Source organism: Palaemon carinicauda, chromosome 6, assembly GCF_036898095.1.
Source record: "Palaemon carinicauda isolate YSFRI2023 chromosome 6, ASM3689809v2, whole genome shotgun sequence".
Lineage (NCBI taxonomy): Eukaryota > Metazoa > Arthropoda > Malacostraca > Decapoda > Palaemonidae > Palaemon > Palaemon carinicauda.
Window position 1 is genome coordinate 29,102,481 of NC_090730.1, and position 22,825 is coordinate 29,125,305.

Below are 22,825 nucleotides of genomic sequence, written 5' to 3' on the forward strand. Positions count from 1 at the left end.
ATGAGTAGACTTGAAAACCTGGTCGTCAAAAAATATAGAGGTTATAAAAAGAAAATAGAAAAACTAGTAAAGGAGCGTCTACGCCATCATACTCAGAAAAAGGAGAATGGAAGAGAGGAGAAGAAGAAAAAGGAGGAGGATGGAAGGGCGAAGCATGAGAAGGAAATGGAAAAGGAGGAGAAAAAGAAGAAGAAGAAGAGAGAATTCTCGGAAAATATTTGTTATATCTATGACATCGCTTCTATCACTACGATGAATGCTCTAGGTCCTAATGACAACGACCAAAACATACGACGCTTAATGAGTTACGAAGAGCAAATAAAGGAGAAAGTAGATGGAGACTTTAATTGCTATGAATACACACATTGTCTTTGTGAAGAGAGAAACAACCAAGTCGACGTAAGGAGAAAGGAGGAGGAGAAGAAGACAAAAAATAATGAAATAAAAGAAGTGAAGAGAGAAAAGACGCATCTAAAGGAGTGTAGGCCTATGAGTAGACTTGAAAACCTGGTCGTCAAAAAATATAGAGGTTATAAAAAGAAAATAGAAAAACTAGTAAAGGAGCGTCTACGCCATCATACTCAGAAAAAGGAGAATGGAAGAGAGGAGGAGAAGAAGAAGGAGGATGGAATGGGGAAGCAGGAGAAGGACAATGAAAAGGAGGAGAAGAACAAGAAAAAGAAAAAGAAAATTGAAAAAATGGAAAAGGAGCTTGTCCATCAGCATAATCATAAAGAGAAGGAGAATGGAAGAGAGGAGGAGAAGAAGAAGGAGGATGGAATGGGGAAGCAGGAGAAGGACAATGAAAAGGAGGAGAAGAACAAGAAAAAGAAAAAGAAAATTGAAAAAATGGAAAAGGAGCTTGTCCATCAGCATAATCATAAAGAGAAGGAGAATGGAAGAGAGGAGGAGAAGAAGAAGGAGGATGGAATGGGGAAGCAGGAGAAGGACAATGAAAAGGAGGAGAAGAACAAGAAAAAGAAAAAGAAAATTGAAAAAATGGAAAAGGAGCTTGTCCATCAGCATAATCATAAAGAGAAGGAGAATGGAAGAGAGGAGGAGAAGAAGAAGGAGGATGGAATGGGGAAGCAGGAGAAGGAAAGGGAAAAGGAGGAGAAGAAGAAGGAGGATGGAATGGGGAAGCAGGAGAAGGAAAGGGAAAAGGAGGAGAAGAAGAAGGAGGATGGAATGGGGAAGCAGGAGAAGGAAAGGGAAAAGGAGGAGAAGAAGAAGGAGGATGGAATGAGGAAGCAGGAGAAGGACAATGAAAAGGAGGAGAAAAACAAGAAAAAGAACAAGAAAATTGAAAAAATGGAAAAGGAGCTTGTCCATCAGCATAATCATAAAGAGAAGGAGAATGGAAGAGAGGAGGAGAAGAAGAAGGAGGATGGAATGGGGAAGCAGGAGAAGGAAAGGGAAAAGGAGGAGAAGAAGAAGGAGGATGGAATGGGGAAGCAGGAGAAGGAAAGGGAAAAGGAGGAGAAGAAGAAGGAGGATGGAATGGGGAAGCAGGAGAAGGACAATGAAAAGGAGGAGAGGAACAAGAAAAAGAAAAAGAAAATTGAAAAAATGGAAAAGGAGCTTGTCCATCAGCATAATCATAAAGAGAAGGAGAATGGAAGAGAGGAGGAGAAGAAGAAGGAGGATGGAATGGGGAAGCAGGAGAAGGAAAGGGAAAAGGAGGAGAAGAAGAAGGAGGATGGAATGGGGAAGCAGGAGAAGGAAAGGGAAAAGGAGGAGAAGAAGAAGGAGGATGGAATGGGGAAGCAGGAGAAGGAAAGGGAAAAGGAGGAGAAGAAGAAGGAGGATGGAATGGGGAAGCAGGAGAAGGAAAGGGAAAAGGAGGAGAAGAAGAAGGAGGATGGAATGAGGAAGCAGGAGAAGGACAATGAAAAGGAGGAGAAGAACAAGAAAAAGAAAAAGAAAATTGAAAAAATGGAAAAGGAGCTTGTCCATCAGCATAATCATAAAGAGAAGGAGAATGGAAGAGAGGAGGAGAAGAAGAAGGAGGATGGAATGGGGAAGCAGGAGAAGGAAAGGGAAAAGGAGGAGAAGAAGAAGGAGGATGGAATGGGGAAGCAGGAGAAGGAAAGGGAAAAGGAGGAGAAGAAGAAGGAGGATGGAATGGGGAAGCAGGAGAAGGAAAGGGAAAAGGAGGAGAAGAAGAAGGAGGATGGAATGGGGAAGCAGGAGAAGGAAAGGGAAAAGGAGGAGAAGAAGAAGGAGGATGGAATGGGGAAGCAGGAGAAGGAAAGGGAAAAGGAGGAGAAGAAGAAGGAGGATGGAATGGGGAAGCAGGAGAAGGAAAGGGAAAAGGAGGAGAAGAAGAAGGAGGATGGAATGGGGAAGCAGGAGAAGGAAAGGGAAAAGGAGGAGAAGAAGAAGGAGGATGGAATGGGGAAGCAGGAGAAGGAAAGGGAAAAGGAGGAGAAGAAGAAGGAGGATGGAATGGGGAAGCAGGAGAAGGAAAGGGAAAAGGAGGAGAAGAAGAAGGAGGATGGAATGGGGAAGCAGGAGAAGGAAAGGGAAAAGGAGGAGAAGAAGAAGGAGGATGGAATGGGGAAGCAGGAGAAGGAAAGGGAAAAGGAGGAGAAGAAGAAGGAGGATGGAATGGGGAAGCAGGAGAAGGACAATGAAAAGGAGGAGAGGAACAAGAAAAAGAAAAAGAAAATTGAAAAAATGGAAAAGGAGCTTGTCCATCAGCATAATCATAAAGAGAAGGAGAATGGAAGAGAGGAGGAGAAGAAGAAGGAGGATGGAATGGGGAAGCAGGAGAAGGAAAGGGAAAAGGAGGAGAAGAAGAAGGAGGATGGAATGGGGAAGCAGGAGAAGGACAATGAAAAGGAGGAGAAGAACAAGAAAAAGAAAAAGAAAATTGAAAAAATGGAAAAGGAGCTTGTCCATCAGCATAATCATAAAGAGAAGGAGAATGGAAGAGAGGAGGAGAAGAAGAAGGAGGATGGAATGGGGAAGCAGGAGAAGGAAAGGGAAAAGGAGGAGAAGAAGAAGGAGGATGGAATGGGGAAGCAGGAGAAGGACAATGAAAAGGAGGAGAAGAACAAGAAAAAGAAAAAGAAAATTGAAAAAATGGAAAAGGAGCTTGTCCATCAGCATAATCATAAAGAGAAGGAGAATGGAAGAGAGGAGGAGAAGAAGAAGGAGGATGGAATGGGGAAGCAGGAGAAGGAAAGGGAAAAGGAGGAGAAGAAGAAGGAGGATGGAATGGGGAAGCAGGAGAAGGACAATGAAAAGGAGGAGAAGAACAAGAAAAAGAAAAAGAAAATTGAAAAAATGGAAAAGGAGCTTGTCCATCAGCATAATCATAAAGAGAAGGAGAATGGAAGAGAGGAGGAGAAGAAGAAGGAGGATGGAATGGGGAAGCAGGAGAAGGAAAGGGAAAAGGAGGAGAAGAAGAAGGAGGATGGAATGGGGAAGCAGGAGAAGGACAATGAAAAGGAGGAGAAGAACAAGAAAAAGAAAAAGAAAATTGAAAAAATGGAAAAGGAGCTTGTCCATCAGCATAATCATAAAGAGAAGGAGAATGGAAGAGAGGAGGAGAAGAAGAAGGAGGATGGAATGGGGAAGCAGGAGAAGGACAATGAAAAGGAGGAGAAGAAGAAGAAAAAATATAATGAAAAAAATCAGAGGCAAGAGGAGGAAAAGAAGATAATTACCCCAAATCGTGAAGAAGAACTAAACAAGGAAATAGAAGAATTGGAGAGAGAAAAGATGCGTTTAAAGGACTGTATAAGGAGATTTAAAAACAAGATTGTAAGAAGAAATATAGAGAATAAAAAGGAAATTGACAGACTTGAAAAGGAGCTTCTACGAAAACAAGAAATCAACGCTAGTTTGATAGCTCTTTATGGAAAGAAGGAAAATAAGATGACCAAGAATAGCAAGGATCAGAAGGAGAAGAAGAATGGAAAGGAGGAAAAACAGAATACCAATAATCAGAGGAATAAGGGGGAGAAGGGGAAGAGAAAAAATAAAGAAAAATTAAACAAGGACAAGGAAGAGAATAGAAAAAGCGAGAGGATAAAAAAGGATATACAACAATTAATGGAAAACGTAAACAATTCGGAGAGTATTGGCAGAACATCAAAAATCTCTCCAAAAAAGATCAGAACAGGGCATCCACTCAACGGAACCCTCATTGAACAAGAAATCGTTAATCATATAAACAATGGCACTCTCCCATGGGATAGAGAAAAATACCCAAGTTACCTTCAATGTGACTCGCTTATGGTGGACCATCACAATAACCCAATAATGCCCATCCAAGTGTTCCGTTTAAAGTTCGATTGTGGCAAGTGCTACTTGGGCCACTTTCTCAATCAAATTCTTAGATTCTTGGCCGTATTTGATAACCTTGATTATTTACTCTGCCCTGTTATTATTAGAATAAGTTTTGATACACAAAGGTGGGAAGAGTTTCTGAAAGATAGGAAGGAAAGGGAGGAGGAGTATCACAAGCAGAATGAAAGGAGTCAGGAGGAAGAGCAGGCGAAGAAGACGACTGACCCTAATCGTCAAAAGGAACAAGAGGAGATAATAGCAAGATTGAAAATAGAAATTAAGCGTTTAGGTTTTCGTATAGAGATTCTTGACGAAAGGTTGGGCAAAGGCATTGTAAACACTAACAAAGAGGTCAACAGGCTTCAAAAGGAGCTCCGACGAGAAGATAAAATCAACGCTCGTTTGGTGGGGCTTTATGGAAAGGATGAGGAGACCTCCTCACATTCATCACTTGATTCTTCCTCCTCACATTCATCACCTGGTTCTTCCTCCTCACAGTCACCACTTTATTCTTCTTCCTCACGTTCATCACTAGATTTTTCCTTCTCAAATTCATCACTTTATTCTTCCTCCTCCCATTCATCACTTGGTTTTTCTTCCTCACATTCATCACTTGAATTCCCCCTCTTCTTAAATCCACCAGAATCCTCCCCTTTCTTAAAGGCACTCTTCTCAAAAACAACACCAGAATCCTCCCCTTTCTTAAAGTCACTCTTCTCACAAACACCACCAGAATCCTCCCCTTTCTTAAAGCCACTCTTCTCACAAACGCCACCAGAACCCTCCCCTTTCTTAAATCTACCCTTCTCACAACCACCACTAGAGATTCAAAATAAGCTTCGGAGGAATTATGAAGAATGGGATGAAAAGGACGACAACCCGGGATCCTGCAAAATTTTCGTGCAAGAGAGGTATCTTGACAAGAAATTACTGTACCCGTTTCGCCATATGTGCCGTCCGTTGCGTATAATGCATACCACCGTGAAATTCCAATGGGAGTCCAGGGAGCGATACTTTGAAGGGTTAACAGAAAAAGACAAGGGAAATAATAGATGGTTGATGCCCTTTTACAGAAAACCATCTCCTGAATTTGAGTTCTTTGAAAAGGATGAATACCAGCTAGAAAACCTGACACCACGGCAGGTCTATGAGGCAATGACGGAACTCTATAAACCGTGGAATTTGAAAAGGTACCATCTTATGACAAACAATTGTCAATCCATGCTTAGAGAGCTTCTAGAACATCTAGGAGTTGAAATACCTGAGACAAACAGGCTTATAAGATGGCAGCATGTGTAAGGAGATTGTACTGAAAAGTCAGCATGAGGTTGCAAAAGAATCTTCAGTTTGAGAGAGGATGCCCATACTAGATTGGCACGGGGAATACAGATAAAGTTAGCAGAAAGAGAAGGAGAATGGAAGGGAGCAAAATAAGAAAAAAACGAATACCAAGAATCTGGAAGAGAAGGCGAATGGAAATGAGAAGCAGGAGAAGGAAAAAGAAAAAGATGAGGAAAAGAAGAAACAACATACTAACAAGAATCAGAAGAAAGAGGAGGATAAGAAGATGGGTAGATGGAAAATGCTGGCCAGAAACATCGACCCCACACAAAAGTGGGAAAAGATGCAGACAAAGTAGGAGCAAAAGAAACGTAAAATTACTTTATATATCGAAATTGATATGAAACCCAAGACAGTAAATACTTTTGAGGATCAAAATGAGATTAATTTGTGCGGTGGATCGAGATGATTTGCAAAGTTCTTAGTCTCTATTACGCAATATGAAAGAAAAGACCAAGAAAAAATAAACAGACATCTTAATGTTGTCTAAGCAACCTGACAATTAAGAGGATGGCAAGTGCATTCCTGCCTTCTGGGTCAAAAGAAATAATCTTCAATATAGACTCAGCAGAGGGAAGAAGTCCCACTTGTTCTAGTATGGACTGTTCCTTGATAAAGATTCACCTGTACTGTTTCTTTATCATGTGGATGGATGCAGAAAAAAACAAGTGTGATGTCTTTTAGTATGCTGTGTCCCCTAAAGGAGATTCCTCAGTACTGGAATAGTGGATCAGGAGTTTTTGTGATTATGGTAACAAAGGACCTTAAGGATCAAGGACATTCAAGATATAAACTGTCAATGTCAAGTGCATTCCAGCCTTCCAGGTCAAAAGAAATAATCTACAATATGGACTCAGCAGAGGGAAGAAGTCTCCCTTGTTCTAGTATGCACTGTTCCTTGATAAAGATTCACCTGTACTGTTTCTTTATCATGTGGATGGATGCAGAAAAAAACAAGTGTGATGTCTTTTAGTATGCTGTGTCCCCTAAAGGAGATTCCTCAGTACTGGAATAGTGGATCAGGAGTTTTTGTGTTTATGGTAACAAAGGACCTTAAGGATCAAGGACATTCAAGATATAAACTGTCAATGTCAAGTGCATTCCAGCCTTCCGGGTCAAAAGAAATAATCTACAATATGGACTCAGCAGAGGGAAGAAGTCTCCCTTGTTCTAGTATGCACTGTTCCTTGATAAAGATTCACCTGTACTGTTTCTTTATCATGTGGATGGATGCAGAAAAAAACAAGTGTGATGTCTTTTAGTATGCTGTGTCCCCTAAAGGAGATTCCTCAGTACTGGAATAGTGGATCAGGAGTTTTTGTGATTATGGTAACAAAGGACCTTAAGGATCAAGGACATTCAAGATATAAACTGTCAATGTCAAGTGCATTCCAGCCTTCCGGGTCAAAAGAAATAATCTACAATATGGACTCAGCAGAGGGAAGAAGTCTCCCTTGTTCTAGTATGCACTTTTCCTTGATAAAGATTCACCTGTACTGTTTCTTTATCATGTGGATGGATGCAGAAAAAAACAAGAGTGATGTCTTTTAGTATGCTGTGTCCCCTTAAGGAGATTCCTCAGTACTGGAATAGTGGATCAGGAGTTTCTGTGATTATGGTAACAAAGGACCTTAAGGATCAAGGACATTCAAGATATAAACTGTTAATGGCAAGTTTATTCCAGCCTTCCAGGTCAAAAGAAATAATCTACAATATGGACTCAGAAGAGGGAAGAAGTCTCCCTTGTTCTAGTATGCACTGTTCCTTGATAAAGATTCACCTGTACTGTTTCTTTATCATGTGGATGGATGCAGAAAAAAACAAGTGTGATGTCTTTTAGTATGCTGTGTCCTCTAAGGAGATTCCTCAGTACTGGAATAGTGGATCAGGAGTTTTTGTGATTATGGTAACAAAGGACCTTAAGGATCAAGGACATTCAAGATATAAACTGTCAATGTCAAGTGCATTCCAGCCTGCCAGGTCAAAAGAAATAATCTACAATATGGACTCAGCAGAGGGAAGAAGTCTCCCTTGTTCTAGTATTCACTGTCCCTTCATAAAGATTCACCTGTACTGTTTCTTTATCATGTGGATGGATGCAGAAAAAAACAAGTTTGATGTCTATTAGTATGCTGTGTCCCCTAAAGGAGATTCCTCAGTACTGGAATAGTGGATCAGGAGTTTTTGTGATTATGGTAACAAAGGACCTTAAGGATCAAGGACATTCAAGATATAAACTGTCAATGTCAAGTGCATTCCAGCCTTCCAGGTCAAAAGAAATAATCTACAATATGGACTCAGCAGAGGGAAGAAGTCTCCCTTGTTCTAGTATGCACTGTTCCTTGTAAAGATTCACCTGTACTGTTTCTTTATCATGTGGATGGATGCAGAAAAAAAAGTGTGATGTCTTTTAGTATGCTGTGTCCCCTAAAGGAGATTCCTCAGTACTGGAATAGTGGATCAGGAGTTTTTGTGATTATGGTAACAAAGGACCTTAAGGATCAAGGACATTCAAGATATAAACTGTCAATGTCAAGTGCATTCCAGCCTTCCAGGTCAAAAGAAATAATCTACAATATGGACTCAGCAGAGGGAAGAAGTCTCCCTTGTTCTAGTATGCACTGTTCCTTGTAAAGATTCACCTGTACTGTTTCTTTATCATGTGGATGGATGCAGAAAAAAAAGTGTGATGTCTTTTAGTATGCTGTGTCCCCTAAAGGAGATTCTTCAGTACTGGAATAGTGGATCAGGAGTTTTTGTGATTATGGTAACAAAGGACCTTAAGGATCAAGGACATTCAAGATATAAACTGTCAATGTCAAGTGCATTCCAGCCTTCGGGTCAAAAGAAATAATCTACAATATAGACTCAGCAGAGGGAAGAAGTCTCCCTTGTTCTAGTATTCACTGTCCCTTGATAAAGATTCACCTGTACTGTTTCTTTATCATGTGGATGGATGCAGAAAAAAATAAGTGTGATGTCTATTAGTATGCTGTGTCCCCTAAAGGAGATTCCTCAGTACTGGAATAGTGGATCAGGAGTTTTTGTGATTATGGTAACAAAGGACCTTAAGGATCAAGGACATTCAAGATATAAACTGTCAATGGCAAGTGCATTCCAGCCTTCCAGGTCAAAAGAAATAATCTACAATATAGACTCAGCAGAGGGAAGAAGTCTCCCTTGTTCTAGTATGCACTGTTCCTTGATAAAGATTCACCTGTACTGTTTCTTTATCATGTGGATGGATGCAGAAAAAAACAAGTGTGATGTGTTTTAGTATGCTGTGTCCCCTAAAGGAGATTCCTCAGTACTGGAATAGTGGATCAGGAGTTTTTGTGATTATGGTAACAAAGGACCTTAAGGATCAAGGACATTCAAGATATAAACTGTCAATGTCAAGTGCATTCCAGCCTTCCAGGTCAAAAGAAATAATCTACAATATGGACTCAGCAGAGGGAAGAAGTCTCCCTTGTTCTAGTATTCACAGTTCCCCTATAAAGATTCACCTGTACTGTTTCTTTATCATGTGGATGGATGCAGAAAAAAACAAGTGTGATGTCTTTTAGTATGCTGTGTCCCCTAAAGGAGATTCCTCAGTACTGGAATAGTGGATCAGGAGTTTTTGTGATTATGGTAACAAAGGACCTTAAGGATCAAGGACATTCAAGATATAAACTGTCAATGTCAAGTGCATTCCAGCCTTCCGGGTCAAAAGAAATAATCTACAATATGGACTCAGCAGAGGGAAGAAGTCTCCCTTGTTCTAGTATTCACTGCCCCTTGATAAAGATTCACCTGTACTGTTTCTTTATCATGTGGATGGATGCAGAAAAAAACAAGTGTGATGTCTTTTAGTATGCTGTGTCCCCTAAAGAAGATTCCACGGTACTGGAATAGTGGATCAGGAGTTTTTGTGATTATGGTAACAAAGGACCTTAAGGATCAAGGACATTTAAGATATAAACTGTCAATGTCAAGTGCATTCCAGCCTTCCAGGTCAAAAGAAATAATCTACAATATGGACTCAGCAGAGGGAAGAAGTCTCCCTTGTTCTAGTATGCACTGTTCCTTGATAAAGATTCACCTGTACTGTTTCTTTATCATGTGGATGGATGCAGAAAAAAACAAGTGTGATGTCTTTTAGTATGCTGTGTCCCCTAAAGGAGATTCCTCAGTACTGGAATAGTGGATCAGGAGTTTTTGTGATTATGGTAACAAAAGACCTTAAGGATCAAGGACATTCAAGATATAAACTGTCAATGTCAAGTGCATTCCAGCCTTCCGGGTCAAAAGAAATAATCTACAATATGGACTCAGCAGAGGGAAGAAGTCTCCCTTGTTCTAGTATGCACTGTTCCTTGATAAAGATTCACTTGTACTGTTTCTTTATCATGTGGATGGATGCAGACAAAACAAGCGTCATGTCTTTTAGTATGCTGTGTCCCCTAAAGGAGATTCCTCAGTACTGGAATAGTGGATCAGGAGTTTTTGTGATTATGGTAACAAAGGACCTTAAGGATCAAGGACATTCAAGATATAAACTGTCAATGTCAAGTGCATTCCAGCCTTCCAGGTCAAAAGAAATAATCTACAATATGGACTCAGCAGAGGGAAGAAGTCTCCCTTGTTCTAGTATGCACTGTTCCTTGATAAAGATTCACCTGTACTGTTTCTTTATCATGTGGATGGATGCAGAAAAAAACAAGTGTGATGTCTTTTAGTATGCTGTGTCCCCTAAAGGAGATTCCTCAGTACTGGAATAGTGGATCAGGAGTTTTTGTGATTATGGTAACAAAGGACCTTAAGGATCAAGGACATTCAAGATATAAACTGTCAATGTCAAGTGCATTCCAGCCTTCCGGGTCAAAAGAAATAATCTACAATATGGACTCAGCAGAGGGAAGAAGTCTCCTTTGTTCTAGTATGCACTGTTCCTTGATAAAGATTCACATGTACTGTTTCTTTATCATGTGGATGGATGCAGAAAAAAACAAGTTTGATGTCTTTTAGTATGCTGTGTCCCCTAAAGGAGATTCCTCAGTACTGGAATAGTGGATCAGGAGTTTTTGTGATTATGGTAACAAAGGACCTTAAGGATCAAGGATATTCAAGATATAAACTGTCAATGTCAAGTGCATTCCAGCCCTCCAGGTCAAAAGAAATAATCTACAATATGGACTCAGCAGAGGGAAGAAGTCTCCCTTGTTCTAGTATGCACTGTTCCTTGATAAAGATTCACCTGTACTGTTTCTTTATCATGTGGATGGATGCAGAAAAAAACAAGTGTGATGTCTTTTAGTATGCTGTGTCCCCTAAAGGAGATTCCTCAGTACTGGAATAGTGGATCAGGAGTTTTTGTGATTATGGTAACAAAGGACCTTAAGGATCAAGGACATTCAAGATATAAACTGTCAATGTCAAGTGCATTCCAGCCTTCCAGGTCAAAAGAAATAATCTACAATATGGACTCAGCAGAGGGAAGAAGTCTTCCTTGTTCTAGTATGCACTGTTCCTTGATAAAGATTCACCTGTACTGTTTCTTTATCATGTGGATGGATGCAGAAAAAAACAAGTGTGATGTCATTTAGTATGCTGTGTCCCCTGACGGATATTCCACGGTACTGGAATAGTGGATCAGGAGTTTTTGTGATTATGGTAACAAAGGACCTTAAGGATCAAGGACAATCAAGATATAAACTGTCAATGTCAAGTGTATTCCAGCCTTCCGGGTCAAAAGGAATAATCTACAATATGGACTCAGCAGAGGGAAGAAGTCTCCCTTGTTCTAGTATTCACTGTTCCTTGATAAAGATTCACCTGTACTGTTTCTTTATCATGTGGATGGATGCAGAAAAAGCAAGTGTGATGTCTTTTAGTATGCTGTGTCCCCTAAAGGAGATTCTTCAGTACTGGAATAGTGGATCAGGAGTTTTTGTGATTATGGTAACAAAGGACATTAAGGATCAAGGACATTTAAGATATAAACTGTCAATGTCAAGTGCATTCCAGCCTTCCAGGTCAAAAGAAATAATCTACAATATGGACTCAGCAGAGGGAAGAAGTCTCCCTTGTTCTAGTATGCACTGTTCCTTGATAAAGATTCACCTGTACTGTTTCTTTATCATGTGGATGGATGCAGAAAAAAACAAGTGTGATGTCTTTTAGTATGCTGTGTCCCGTGAAGGAGATTCCAAGGTACTGGAATAGTGGATCAGGAGTTTTTGTGATTATGGTAACAAAGGACCTTAAGGATCAAGGACATTCAAGATATAAACTGTCAATGTCAAGTGCATTCCAGCCTGCCAGGTCAAAAGAAATAATCTACAATATGGACTCAGCAGAGGGAAGAAGTCTCCCTTGTTCTAGTATTCACAGTTCCCCTATAAAGATTCACCTGTACTGTTTCTTTATCATGTGGATGGATGCAGAAAAAAACAAGTGTGATGTCTTTTAGTATGCTGTGTCCCCTAAAGGAGATTCCACGGTACTGGAATAGTGGATCAGGAGTTTTTGTGATTATGGTAACAAAGGACCTTAAGGATCAAGGACATTCAAGATATAAACTGTCAATGTCAAGTGCATTCCAGCCTTCCAGGTCAAAAGAAATAATCTACAATATGGACTCAGCAGAGGGAAGAAGTCTCCCTTGTTCTAGTATTCACAGTTCCCCTATAAAGATTCACCTGTACTGTTTCTTTATCATGTGGATGGATGCAGAAAAAAACAAGTGTGATGTCTTTTAGTATACTGTGTCCCGTGAAGGAGATTCCACGGTACTGGAATAGTGGATCAGGAGTTTTTGTGATTATGGTAACAAAGGACCTTAAGGATCAAGGACATTCAAGATATAAACTGTCAATGTCAAGTGCATTCCAGCCTTCCGGGTCAAAAGAAATAATCTACAATATGGACTCAGCAGAGGGAAGAAGTCTCCCTTGTTCTAGTATTCACAGTTCCCCTATAAAGATTCACCTGTACTGTTTCTTTATCATGTGGATGGATGCAGAAAAAAACAAGTGTGATGTCTTTTAGTATGCTGTGTCCCCTAAAGGAGATTCTTAGTACTGGAATAGTGGATCAGGAGTTTTTGTGATTATGGTAACAAAGGACCTTAAGGATCAAGGACATTCAAGATATAAACTGTCAATGTCAAGTGCATTCCAGCCTTCCGGGTCAAAAGAAATAATCTACAATATGGACTCAGCAGAGGGAAGAAGTCTCCCTTGTTCTAGTATTCACAGTTCCCCTATAAAGATTCACCTGTACTGTTTCTTTATCATGTGGATGGATGCAGAAAAAAACAAGTGTGATGTCTTTTAGTATGCTGTGTCCCCTAAAGGAGATTCCTCAGTACTGGAATAGTGGATCAGGAGTTTTTGTGATTATGGTAACAAAGGACCTGAAGGATCAAGGACATTCAAGATATAGACTGTCAATGTCAAGTGCATTCCAGCCTTCCAGGTCAAAAGAAATAATCTACAATATGGACTCAGCAGAGGGAAGAAGTCTCCCTTGTTCTAGTATTCACAGTTCCCCTATAAAGATTCACCTGTACTGTTTCTTTATCATGTGGATGGATGCAGAAAAAAACAAGTGTGATGTCTTTTAGTATACTGTGTCCCGTGAAGGAGATTCCACGGTACTGGAATAGTGGATCAGGAGTTTTTGTGATTATGGTAACAAAGGACCTTAAGGATCAAGGACATTTAAGATATAAACTGTCAATGTCAAGTGTATTCCAGCCTTCCAGGTCAAAAGAAATAATCTACAATATGGACTCAGCAGAGGGAAGAAGTCTCCCTTGTTCTAGTATTCACAGTTCCCCTATAAAGATTCACCTGTACTGTTTCTTTATCATGTGGATGGATGCAGAAAAAAACAAGTGTGATGTCTTTTAGTATACTGTGTCCCGTGAAGGAGATTCCACGGTACTGGAATAGTGGATCAGGAGTTTTTGTGATTATGGTAACAAAGGACCTTAAGGATCAAGGACATTCAAGATATAAACTGTCAATGTCAAGTGCATTCCAGCCTTCCAGGTCAAAAGAAATAATCTACAATATGGACTCAGCAGAGGGAAGAAGTCTCCCTTGTTCTAGTATGCACTGTTCCTTGATATAGATTCACCTGTACTGTTTCTTTATCATGTGGATGGATGCAGGAAAAAACAAGTGTGATGTCTTTTAGTATGCTGTGTCCCCTAAAGGAGATTCCTCAGTACTGGAATAGTGGATCAGGAGTTTTTGTGATTATGGTAACAAAGGACCTTAAGGATCAAGGACATTCAAGATATAAACTGTCAATGTCAAGTGCATTCCAGCCTTCCAGGTCAAAAGAAATAATCTACAATATAGACTCAGCAGAGGGAAGAAGTCTCCCTTGTTCTAGTATGCACTGTTGCTTGATAAAGATTCACCTGTACTGTTTCTTTATCATGTGGATGGATGCAGAAAAAGCAAGTGTGATGTCTTTTAGTATGCTGTGTCCCCTAAAGGAGATTCTTCAGTACTGGAATAGTGGATCAGGAGTTTTTGTGATTATGGTAACAAAGGACATTAAGGATCAAGGACATTTAAGATATAAACTGTCAATGTCAAGTGCATTCCAGCTTTCCAGGTCAAAAGAAATAATCTACAATATGGACTCAGCAGAGGGAAGAAGTCTCCCTTGTTCTAGTATGCACTGTTCCTTGATAAAGATTCACCTGTACTGTTTCTTTATCATGTGGATGGATGCAAAAAAAAACAAGTGTGATGTCTTTTAGTATGCTGTGTCCCCTAAAGGAGATTCCTCAGTACTGGAATAGTGGATCAGGAGTTTTTGTGATTATGGTAACAAAGGACCTTAAGGATCAAGGACATTCAAGATATAAACTGTCAATGTCAAGTGCATTCCAGCCTTCCAGGTCAAAAGAAATAATCTACAATATGGACTCAGCAGAGGGAAGAAGTCTCCCTTGTTCTAGTATTCACAGTTCCCCTATAAAGATTCACCTGTACCGTTTCTTTATCATGTGGATGGATGCAGAAAAAAACAAGTGTGATGTCTTTTAGTATGCTGTGTCCCCTGAAGGAGATTCTACAGTACTGGAATAGTGGATCAGGAGTTTTTGTGATTATGGTAACAAAGGACCTTAAGGATCAAGGACATTTAAGATATAAACTGTCAATGTCAAGTGCATTCCAGCCTTCCAGGTCAAAAGAAATAATCTACAATATAGACTCAGCAGAGGGAAGAAGTCTCCCTTGTTCTAGTATGCACTGTTCCTTGATAAAGATTCACTTGTACTGTTTTTTTATCATGTGGATGGATGCAGAAAAACACAGGTGTGATGTCTTTTAGTATTCTGTGTCCCCTGAATGAGATTCCACGGTACTGGAATAGTGGATCAGGAGTTTTTGTGATTATGGTAACAAAGGACCTTAAGGATCAAGGACATTTAAGATATAAACTGTCAATGTCAAGTGCATTCCAGCCTTCCAGGTCAAAAGAAATAATCTACAATATGGACTCAGCAGAGGGAAGAAGTCTCCCTTGTTCTAGTATGCACTGTTCCTTGATAAAGATTCACCTGTACTGTTTCTTTATCATGTGGATGGATGCAGAAAAAAACAAGTGTGATGTCTTTTAGTATGCTGTGTCCCCTAAAGGAGATTCTTCAGTACTGTAATAGTGGATCAGGAGTTTTTGTGATTATGGTAACAAAGGACCTTAAGGATCAAGGACATTCAAGATATAAACTGTCAATGTCAAGTGCATTCCAGCCTTCCAGGTCAAAAGAAATAATCTACAATATGGACTCAGCAGAGGGAAGAAGTCTCCCTTGTTCTAGTATGCACTGTTCCTTGATAAAGATTCACCTGTACTGTTTCTTTATCATGTGGATGGATGCAGGAAAAAACAAGTGTGATGTCTTTTAGTATGCTGTGTCCCCTAAAGGAGATTCTTCAGTACTGGAATAGTGGATCAGGAGTTTTTGTGATTATGGTAACAAAGGACATTAAGGATCAAGGACATTTAAGATATAAACTGTCAATGTCAAGTGCATTCCAGCCTTCCAGGTCAAAAGAAATAATCTAAAATATGGACTCAGCAGAGGGAAGAAGTCTCCCTTGTTCTAGTATGCAATGTTCCTTGATAAAGATTCACCTGTACTGTTTCTTTATCATGTGGATGGATGCAGAAAAAAAACAAGTGTGATGTCTTTTAGTATGCTGTGTCCCCTAAAGGAGATTCTTCAGTACTGTAATAGTGGATCAGGAGTTTTTGTGATTATGGTAACAAAGGACATTAAGGATCAAGGACATTTAAGATATAAACTGTCAATGTCAAGTGCATTCCAGCCTTCCAGGTCAAAAGAAATAATCTACAATATGGACTCAGCAGAGGGAAGAAGTCTCCCTTGTTCTAGTATGCACTGTTACTTGATAAAGATTCACCTGTACTGTTTCTTTATCATGTGGATGGATGCAGAAAAAGCAAGTGTGATGTCTTTTAGTATGCTGTGTCCCCTAAAGGAGATTCTTCAGTACTGGAATAGTGGATCAGGAGTTTTTGTGATTATGGTAACAAAGGACATTAAGGATCAAGGACATTTAAGATATAAACTGTCAATGTCAAGTGCATTCCAGCCTTCCAGGTCAAAAGAAATAATCTACAATATGGACTCAGCAGAGGGAAGAAGTCTCCCTTGTTCTAGTATGCACTGTTCCTTGATAAAGATTCACCTGTACTGTTTCTTTATCATGTGGATGGATGCAGGAAAAAACAAGTGTGATGTCTTATAGTATGCTGTGTCCCCTAAAGGAGATTCTTCAGTACTGTAATAGTGGATCAGGAGTTTTTGTGATTATGGTAACAAAGGACATTAAAGGACATTTAAGATATAAACTGTCAATGTCAAGTGCATTCCAGCCTTCCAGGTCAAAAGAAATAATCTACAATATGGACTCAGCAGAGGGAAGAAGTCTCCCTTGTTCTAGTATGCACTGTTACTTGATAAAGATTCACCTGTACTGTTTCTTTATCATGTGGATGGATGCAGAAAAAGCAAGTGTGATGTCTTTTAGTATGCTGTGTCCCCTAAAGGAGATTCTTCAGTACTGGAATAGTGGATCAGGAGTTTTTGTGATTATGGTAACAAAGGACCTTAAGGATCAAGGATTTTTAGGCGATAAACTGTCAAAGGAAAGTGCATTCCAGCCTTCCAGGTCAAAAGAAATAATTTAAAATATGGACTCAGCAGAGGGAAGAAGTCTCCCTTGTTCTAGTATGCACTGTTCCTTGATAAAGATTCACCTGTACTGTTTCTTTATCATGTGGATGTATGCAGAAAAAAACAAGTGTGATGTCTTTTAGTATGCTGTGTCCCGTGAAGGAGATTCCACGGTACTGGAATAGTGGATCAGGAGTTTTTGTGATTATGGTAACAAAGGACCTTAAGGATCAAGGACATTCAAGATATAAACTGTCAATGTCAAGTGCATTCCAGCCTTCGGGTCAAAAGAAATAATCTACAATATGGACTCAGCAGAGGGAAGAAGTCTCCCTTGTTCTAGTATGCACTGTTCCTTGATAAAGATTCACCTGTACTGTTTCTTTATCATGTGGATGGATGCAGAAAAAAACAAGTGTGATGTCTTTTAGTATGCTGTGTCCCCTAAAGGAGATTCCTCAGTACTGGAATAGTGGATCAGGAGTTTTTGTGATTATGGTAACAAAGGACCTTAAGGATCAAGGACATTTAAGATATAAACTGTCAATGCCAAGTATATTCCAGCCTTCTAGGGCAAATGGAATAATCTACAAGATGGACTCAGCAGAGGGAAGAAGTCTCACTTGTTTTAGTATGCACTGTTCCTTGGTAGAATCACTTGTACTTTTTATCATGTGAACAATTGTAGAAATGAAAAGTGGGAAGTCTTTTAGTATGGTGTGTCCCCTGAAGGAGATTTCATTGTTTTGAAATAGTAAAACAACGGTTTGTGGTTAGGTTTTGACAACTGAGAACCTTCTGGATCAAGAGCCATTGAGAGACAAAGTGGCAATGTCCAGTAGATTTTAGCCATCCAGGTCAAAGGAAATAATTTACAAGAAGGACTCAGCAGAGGGAAGAAGTCTCCCTTGTTCCCGCATGCAGTGTTCCTCTGGTAAATATTAACTTGTACTGTTTCTTTATAATGTATAAAATGCAAAAGTAAAAAGTGTTAAGTCTTTTAGTATGCTGTATCCCTTGAAGGAGATTCCTTTGTACTGGAATAGTGCATCAAAATTTTGTGGTCTTGGTTATGGTAACTAAAGACCTTTTGGATCAAATATGCCAAGTGTATTCCAGCCTTCCAGGTCAAAGAGAATACTGAACAAGATGGACTCAGCAGACAGAACCCTGCCACTGATTAAGACATTTTTGGAGGGCACAGAGGGGTATTCAAAATTAAGTTTCTTGTAACAATACAGTGTATTCAATATTTATTTCATAGCCACAAACCATTAAAGTTTTCTTAGACACAAACCACTATTTTATTTCAACATTAATCGAAAGAATGAAAGGTTGAGCAAATGATAAGTTTTGCTTTAAAGTGTTCATTGTATCGTAGATAATTACTCAAATTGTCTGACTGTCGAGTTACAAACTTTAAGGCATTCGTTAAGCTCCTGTGTACCCCTGATACAGTTTTTTTTAATTATCTTATTTTTTGACATTAAATGGGGTTTTTTTATGATTAATTTTAATGACGCTATGTATGTGCCTTTGATTTGAATATAATTTATGTATCATACTTCCTGTAAAAATATTTGCATAATGTTGTTTACCAAATAAAGATTTTCTATAAATACTTTCCTTTCTCATTCATTGTCAGTAAATAGCAGTTGCGTGGTTTTTCAGAGAATGGCTCAATATGAAATTAGCAGGTTATGAAAATTCAAAAAGGAGTGTCGTCATCGGGGACTAGAAGAGCAACCGTTTTATGAAATGGCCCAAGCTTCGAGGTCAGTTTTCACAATTTCTTCAAGATTCAGGGTTGCAAGATAGGGCTAGCCAATCTCGAACAGCCCTTACTAGTGCTAAACGTGCAATAAGGCATGGAGAGCTTCGACAACTGCATGAGTTGAAGAAAGCGCTTCATAAGGAAGGACCAAGAAAAACTAGTATGTTGAAAGTCTCACATACTGAACATATCTATCAACAGAGAAGCTCATCTCAATAACATTTATACCAATAGGAAAATTTTTTGATCAGTTACGCCAAAAGAAAAGAAGTATCAAAGCAAATAATTGGAAAAACTGATAATGCTGTCAGTGGATTCCTAATGGCTGACAGATTAATTTGACGGCATTAGACGAGCTCACAATATTGCAATTTTTGCAATTAAAATAGTACAGATTATTTTCATCTTTTGTCTGGCAACAGTTGATTTTTGCCGAATTTCGAGTTTTTCTTTGTCTGCATCTTTTCCCACTTTTATGTGGGGTCGATGTTTCTGGCCAGCGTTCTCCATCTACCGCTATCCCACACTTCATCAACGGTTAATCCCTTTGATTGAGGTCATCTGTGATACAGTCTATCCACCTTAGCTTTGGTCTCCCTCTCCTTCTCGTTCCCTGTACCTCCATTTCATCACTCTCCTCCTAGTATACTGTTCATTTCTTCTCATGACATGACCATACCACCTCAGTCTACTTTCTTGGATCTTATCCGATAGTTTTCTAACTACTGTGGTACCCCTAATTACCTCATTCCGTGTCTTATCTCTTCTTGTCACCCCACACATCCATCTCAACATTCTCATCTCTGCCACATCCAGCTTCTTCTCTTCTGTCTTCTTTATTGCCCACGTCTCCCCTCCAAAAATCATTGCCGGTCTCACAACTGTCCTGTGTACTTTACCCTTCAACTTAGCCCTTATTTTCCTATTGCATAGTATTCCACACACTTTTTCCAATTCTTCCATCCTGCTTGTAGGCTGTGGTTTATTTCTACCCCCAGGTCACCATCCTCTGCAACTGTGGATCCTAGATACTTGAAATTTTCAACTCTTTTCAATCTCTCTCATTGTAAACTAAATTTCCCATTTTTCATTTCCAATTAAGAGCTCAATGCAGACCCCTAATGTAGTCCCACTTTTACTGGGAAACTTTGTTAGGCCTATACTGCTCTTAACATTTGCTTCTACCCTCTCATACATATCTTGGGTGATTCTGACGTATTTCTCAGGGACTCCCTTTTCTCTCCTGACGTGGTACTCGATCGTATGCCTTCTCCATGTCAATAAAGACCATTTGTAATCCTTTCTGTTTCTCCCGATGTTTTTCTATCATCTGCCTCAAAGCAAATATTGCTTCTACAGTCCCTCTTCCAGGCATGAATTCAAATTGTTCCTCACCAATTGTTGTTTCATTTCAAGAGACTCCTCTCAATGATCTTCTCCCATATTTTCAAAGTATGGCTTATCAACTTTATGCCTCTGTAGTTACCACATTCCTGGATGTCTCCCTTCCCATATAGATGGGAATGATTAGGCTTCTTCTCCATTCCTCTGGCATCTTTTCCTGATTGAAGATCTTCTGCATCAGGTCTCACAAGATATCTATGCCTTCCTCTACAAGACTCTTCTATACCTCTACTGGTATATTACCCGGTCCTGCAGCTTTACCATTTCTCATCTTCTTTACTGCTTGTTCTACTTCTCTTCTAGTCACTCCTATGGTAACTGCCTCGTTTGGGAGTCCATCTTCAAATACTGTTCTTGGGTTCTCCTCACTAATAGTCCTTCAAAATAACTTTCCCACCTCCTTTTAATTTCAGTCTCTTCTGCTAGAATTATACCATTGCTATCTTTTATTAGCCTTATCTGTGTCAGGTCTTTAGATGCAGCATCTCGGGCCTTAGCAATTCGTAATATTTTCTTCTCTCCTTCTGGTGTTTCCATCTCTTTATACACTTCATGTAATGTGTCTGCCTTCGCCTTTGCTACTGCTCTTCTTGCTTCTTTCTTTACCTGTTTATAGTTTTCTTTATCCTGCTCTTGTCTTGATAGATCTGCCTTCTTCTTGTCTTCTTTCTTAGTTTTTACCCGTTCTTGCACCTCATCATTCCACCACCACAATTCTTTATCATTTAGGGGTCTTCTTTGATGACTTTCCAAGTACTTCCTCGTCGATCCTTAGAATCACTTTACTGTTCTCGGTCCACCATTCTTGTACATCCTCATGTAACCTTATTGCTTTCAGCACTCTTTCCTTAAACAAGACTCTCAGTTCTTCCTCTTTCAATTTCCACCACTTAATCTTTGTGTCCATTCTCGTCTTTCTGCCTCTTCTACAATTTCTTAGTATGCAATCAATTACCACTAACTTGTGTTGAGCTGCTATACTCTCCCCATTTATCATGCAATTTCTAACCTACATCAGATGGTCTCTCTTACACAGCAGGAAATCTATCTGGCTCTCCCTGCTACCGCTACTTGAAGTAATCAGTCTGTTAATCTTTTTCTCAAAGGTGTTGATCATTGCTAGGTCAACAGCCACTGCAAAATCAATCACTCTTTCTCCCCCATCATTTCTCTCACCCACACCCTAACCTCCATGCACTCTCTCTATCCCTTCCCTACTTATTCCCAAGTGGCCATTCAGATCTCCTATAATTGCCCTTTCCGTTGCAGGAATTATTCCAAGCTCCTGGTCCATCTCCTCCCAGGAGATGGACCAATGCAGAACAAACACTGTATCTGTATCTCCTGAAGGAGATTCCCTTGTACTGGAAGAGTGGGTCAAATGTTTGTGGGTTTGGCTATGGTACCTATGGACCTTCTGCATCAAGGGCCATTGAAAGAAAGTCAATCTCAATTGCATTGCAGCCTTCCAGGTCAAAGAGAATAATCTACAAGATGGATTCAGTATACAGTGTTCCTTGATAAAGATTCACTTGTACAGTTTCTTTATCATGTGGACAAATGCAGAAGTAACAAGTGTGGAGTCTTTAAGTACGTTGAGTCCCCTGAAGGAGATTCCAATGTTCTGGAATAGTGAAACAAAGGTTTGTGGGTCTGGTTATGGTAAGCAAGGTCCTTCTGGATCAAGAGCCATTGAGAGAAACTGTTAATGCCAAGTGTATTCCAGCCTTCCAGGTCAAAGGGAATAATCTGCAAGTTGGACTCGACAGAGAGAAGAAATCTTACTTGTTCCAGTATGCAATGTTCCTTGATAGAGATTAACCTGTACTCTCTTTATCATGTGGGAAAATGCAGAAGAAACTGGTAAAAAACCTTGACACCTCACTAAAAGGAAAACATTGTGTAATACACTAGTAGCAGCCTGAGCAACCTGTGTGGTTTGAGGAACTAGCAATTTGACTGTCTCCTCTTTTTCTTCTTTGTCTGCATCTTTTCCCACTTCTATGTGCAGTCCATGTTTCTGGACAGCATTCTCCATCTACCTCTGTCCCACACTACATCACCGGTTAATCCCTTTGATCGAAGGTCATCCTTTATACAGTCCACCCACCTTCGCTTTGGTCTTCCTCTCCTTTTCCTTCCCTCTACCTCCATTTTTATCAGTCTCCTCCCAATATATTGTTTATTTCTTCTCATGACATGACCATAGCACCTCAGTCTACTTTCTTGGATCTTATCTGATATTTCTGTAACTCTTGTGGTACCCTTATCTTATCTCTTCATGTCATCCCACACATCCATCTCAACATTCTCATCTCTGCCACATCCAGCTTCTTCTCTTCTGTCTTCTTTATTGTCCATGTCTCCGCTCCATACACCATTGCTGGTCTCACAACTGTCCTGTGTACTTTACCTTTCAACTTCACCCCTATTTTCCTGTCACATAGTACTCAATTATTTTTTGCTTTATACCTCACTTAGTTTGCCTAATATCTACCTGGTTCTTTGGTCACTCACAGATTAAAGGTAGATGATGAGTATTACCTTGAAAAAAATATCCATATCTTAAAATAATATACGAAAAAATACGAGTTGAAGTGAAAAGAGCGCTGATAGAACTTTATACAAGTTTTTTATATTCTGATTTTTACCTACAAATTTCATCCAAACGTAGATGAAAATACTGTAATTGGATTTTGTAGAAAAAATCCTCTTGAAAGTCATGAAACTAAAATTAAAGCAAGGAAGGAAAATATTGGTAAAATATTTGTCTTTGTAACAAACTCGATATC

The 22,825-nt window shown here is 39.6% G+C and overlaps 1 protein-coding gene across 1 annotated transcript in view; it reads left to right on the top strand.

Moving 5' to 3' along the window:
* The window catches only part of LOC137642931 (golgin subfamily A member 6-like protein 22), a 22,048-nt gene extending 306 nt beyond the window's left edge, over window positions 1-21,742 (top strand). Inside the window, exons 1-4 of the mRNA XM_068375796.1 lie at window positions 1-1,088; window positions 4,425-4,616; window positions 5,373-5,594; window positions 21,574-21,742. The exon at window positions 1-1,088 is cut by the window's left edge and continues 306 nt beyond it. Of these exons, the coding sequence (XP_068231897.1) occupies window positions 1-1,088; window positions 4,425-4,616; window positions 5,373-5,594; window positions 21,574-21,742 (1,671 nt within the window). The remainder of the gene's footprint in view (window positions 1,089-4,424; window positions 4,617-5,372; window positions 5,595-21,573) is intronic.
* Window positions 21,743-22,825: the final 1,083 nt, after the last annotated feature.